Source organism: Physeter macrocephalus, chromosome 10, assembly GCF_002837175.3.
Source record: "Physeter macrocephalus isolate SW-GA chromosome 10, ASM283717v5, whole genome shotgun sequence".
NCBI classification, from domain to species: Eukaryota; Metazoa; Chordata; class Mammalia; order Artiodactyla; family Physeteridae; genus Physeter; species Physeter macrocephalus.
This window is the reverse complement of record NC_041223.1, coordinates 36089779-36093391: the sequence shown is the minus strand read 5'-3', so window position 1 is coordinate 36093391 and position 3613 is coordinate 36089779. Positions and strand designations below refer to the sequence as shown.

The window sequence follows — 3613 nt, the reverse complement described above, 5'->3', positions numbered from 1 at the left end:
AATTATTTAGACCCATCTAATGTATGAACTATTCTACCACACTTGACCATTTACTTGACTATCTCTTGTGACTTAAACAAACAGCCTATTTCCTCTTTTGAGTCATTTATTTGTTTACTCATTAAACACATCCACAAGTACTTTTTGAAATTACTTTGTGCCATGAACTGTGCCAGGCACTGACAGGATGCACAAGCCAATGAAGCTTTTTCTCAAGTTCTTTCTTATATTAGCCAAAGTCTCTTTCACTACTAGTTCCAAACTTGAGTACAAATTTTACCCAAAGAACTATTTAGAATGGTTTTTTTTTCCAAGTGATATCATTTCAAATATTTCAAGTCATCTAACATGCCACTTTGTCTGAGAGGGGGCCCTTCCTCCACTGTTGCTCTACTTTTTCCTTTCACTTTTAGAGAAATGAAAGTGGGAAAACTTTCTCCCATAAGGTATCGTTGGTTTTGGAGAATGAGAGGGGACATCAGGAGAACAATGGGTAAGGAATACAAAACTGGTTGTTTAGTGTGGCTCCAGTTTGACTTTTAGGGATCCCAGTAAAGGGCATACTTGATCTCTGCTGCGGCCTCTCCCGTTGCGGAGCACAGGCTCCGGACGCGCAGGCCCAGCGGCCACGGCTCACGGGCCCAGCCGCTCCGCGGCATGTGGGATCCTCCCAGACCGGGGCGCGAACCCGGTTCCCCTGCATCGGCAGGTGGACGCGCAACCACTGCGCCACCAGGGAAGCCCCTTTGACTTTTTTTTGTCTCACCATCAACTCATACAGAAGATTTTTTCTACAACTTCGTATTTTTTATAACATATACTACTATACCAAACTTCTATCACCTTTTATATGTGCAATTGCTGTTCAAACTCATTTTATTAGAATCAGGTTTTCACTCCAAATTTTCAGCGCTAATTATATTATTAACCAGAACAGTCACACTTTCTCCCTAATTTATTATGCATAAATTTGATGAGCATACCCTACATAGCTTTAGCCACATCTTGCTTAAGGATGGAAAATGAAGCCAAAGACAAAGGTGTGGCACTCTAATGTCCACCTACTCTAGAGGGACAGAAACCTTATAATCAATTAACGTGGCCATTCAGTTCTTTTTTTTTTATTTTTTCTTTGATGTGAAGGTTTATTCAGCTAGAAAAAAAAAGCATGGTAGACAACTTAACACATTTTCACCAAATTCAAAGTAGTACAAAAATTTTAAGACTACAGAACTACACATCGTACCTAATGTGTCATTAAAAATAGAAGACAGTATTTTCTTCAGCAAATAAAACAGCATACTGGTATGCTGTTAATGCATAAACCTTTTAATGTATACTGTCATTCACAAATTATTTACAACTTCCACTGTGTGAAGAGAACTAGAATGTAAATTTTCTGCAAAACTGGAAAAAAGCAATACAAAATTTGTGAAAGCCTGTGTTTCATACTATACAAAAGTAAGCCAGTTTTTCTCTTCAAATACCAGATATTGTACACAGTGACATTTTGGACATATTACAGTAATTCTTGAGGATGTTTTAATGCTGGAGGCAAGTTTACAGGCCTTGACTCTTCATCGAGGAGTACTAAGTCTTCGATTTCACTGCCTCTGTATTTCCTTTTACATATTTTTACCACCACCTTCTTCTTGAGAAATAACTTCAAGGCTTCTCTTGATGCAACTGCTTTTGCGTTTTCTTTGCTTTTTCCACAGCCAGTGCCCAAATACACAGACTTACATCTCAGTTCACAAACAATACTTTCTTGAGAGCTCTTGTTTTGAGGCAGATCTGCCAGTTCCTTTAGCGGGACGAAAACCACATCCAGCGTTGCTTTCAGAGCCTCGACCGCTGCGTTTAGGAGCTCTCCGTGATTCACGCTGGGACTAAAGCCACCAACAGCCACCAACTTCCATGCCACCGTTTTGTACAGTCTATTGAAAAAAGGCTGCTTCTGTTTCACATCTTCATTGGTTAACTTGCAACAAGAGAATCTCACAGAACTCTCGCTCGCCTGCGCAGCACTTTTAGAAGGCAGCTGTGATGTGCTGGTCTGAGAGCTACTCTTAGAAGCCAGCTGGGACACACTTGCTATGGAGGTGCTCTTGGAAACCAGAGAGCCGCTGGTCTGGGAGCTGTTCTTGGAAGCTAACAGTGATGCAGCTCCCTGCGAGGTGCTCTTGGAAGTCAGCATCGTGTTTGCCGAGGTGGTGCTCTTGGGGGTTAGTAAAGATGTGCCTGATGAGGAACTGTTTTTTCGAAACGGATGGTGAAACACTCGCCTCTGAACCAGCTTTGGAAGTTAACCCGCTTGAAGCAGTCTCTGAACTAGGTTTAGAAGACAACAGTGGCAACTCTACTTCTGAGCTTCCTGAGGAGCCCAACAAGGGCACCTCAATCTCTGAGATGCTTTGAGAGGCTGAGACTGAAGAGCCTTCCAAAGCACTCTTTTTCGGGGATCCCCTTTGTTGTCTGGAATCAGTGGACTGGGTCACATGACTATTCACACTGGATTTCAACAACGAAGAAACAAATGACGCTGAACCATGTTTATCTGGAGCTTCTGGTTCAGAAGCTTTTCCACACCCTACCGCTGTTACCTGAGAGGGAATGCTGCTGCTGCTTTGGCTGGAAACAGAGCGCTCTCCGTCACTTGTGGAGCTATTCTGACTCAGGGTGCCAGAGCTCCGAGCTGAGTTCCCACTACTCTCCGATTTGGTAGTTGACCCCGAACACGCTGAACTGCTTTCCTGCTGAGCTGATGCACGTTCTGTTTTGGCAGGAATTTTCACATGATCTTGCTCAACTGCAGAACTGTTTTTTCCTCCTATGGCTCGTTTTCTTGTTGGCTCTTCTACCCCTTCTTGGCAACCAGTTCTTCTCTTGTTGTATGGATTGGAGCATCTGTCACTTGGATGCCTTCAGCCATACTAAGTATTTTATCCATAACTTTTTGAGGGTACCGGCACCCGAGGAAGACGTGGTTGGCCCAGGCCATGGAAAAGGAGACGAGCTGCTGCAGCTGCCGACTGCGGGTCCCGCTCACGGCGTCGGCGGCCTCCTCCGGGTGGGCGGAGGCAGCGCCGCCGGCGGGGGCCAGGTCCCCGGCGTTGCGGAGCAGGAACTCGCGCCGGTGGCGCCAGTGTTTGTCGGTCTCGCCGTCGGGGCGCAGCGTCTCCACCCAGGCGGCCACCCGCGGGTTCTGGCTCAGGTACTCCGACACCTCCTGCGCCATGTTGGGCCTGCGGCTCGCGGAAGTCGCCGTCGGACGCTGCGCCGAGGCTCGGCGGCCATTCAGTTCTTTGACCTCACAGCTGGTAAGCTTCTTCATTTCCTCCATAAGGAGATATAAAAGTAGATGTCAACTCTACTTAAATTTATTTTTTAAAAATTTAAACAGTTTATTTAAACTAAAAAAAAAAACATAGCAAAACAAAAAACACTTCACCCGTTTCTCCCACTCCCCATCCCCTGCCTTTGGTAATCACCAATCTGTTCTCTGTGTCTGGGAGCTTGTGTTTCTTATTGTAAACCCACTCAAACAATGAAATGGGATATCTTGTTTTTAGAGAAGTCATGATGGCTTCAATAGATCCCAATTTTTCTTCTG

At 45.0% G+C, this 3613-nt stretch overlaps 1 protein-coding gene across 1 annotated transcript; it reads right to left on the bottom strand.

Annotated features, from left to right (window-relative positions):
* Window positions 1-1134: 1134 nt before the first annotated feature.
* On the bottom strand, window positions 1135-3320 carry LOC102991590 (CDKN2A-interacting protein-like). Its single transcript, XM_024122597.3, is given in 3 exon segments — window positions 1135-2260; window positions 2262-2869; window positions 2872-3320. Coding segments are annotated over 3 exon segments (1716 nt in total). The 5' UTR covers window positions 3239-3320; the 3' UTR covers window positions 1135-1519.
* Window positions 3321-3613: the final 293 nt, after the last annotated feature.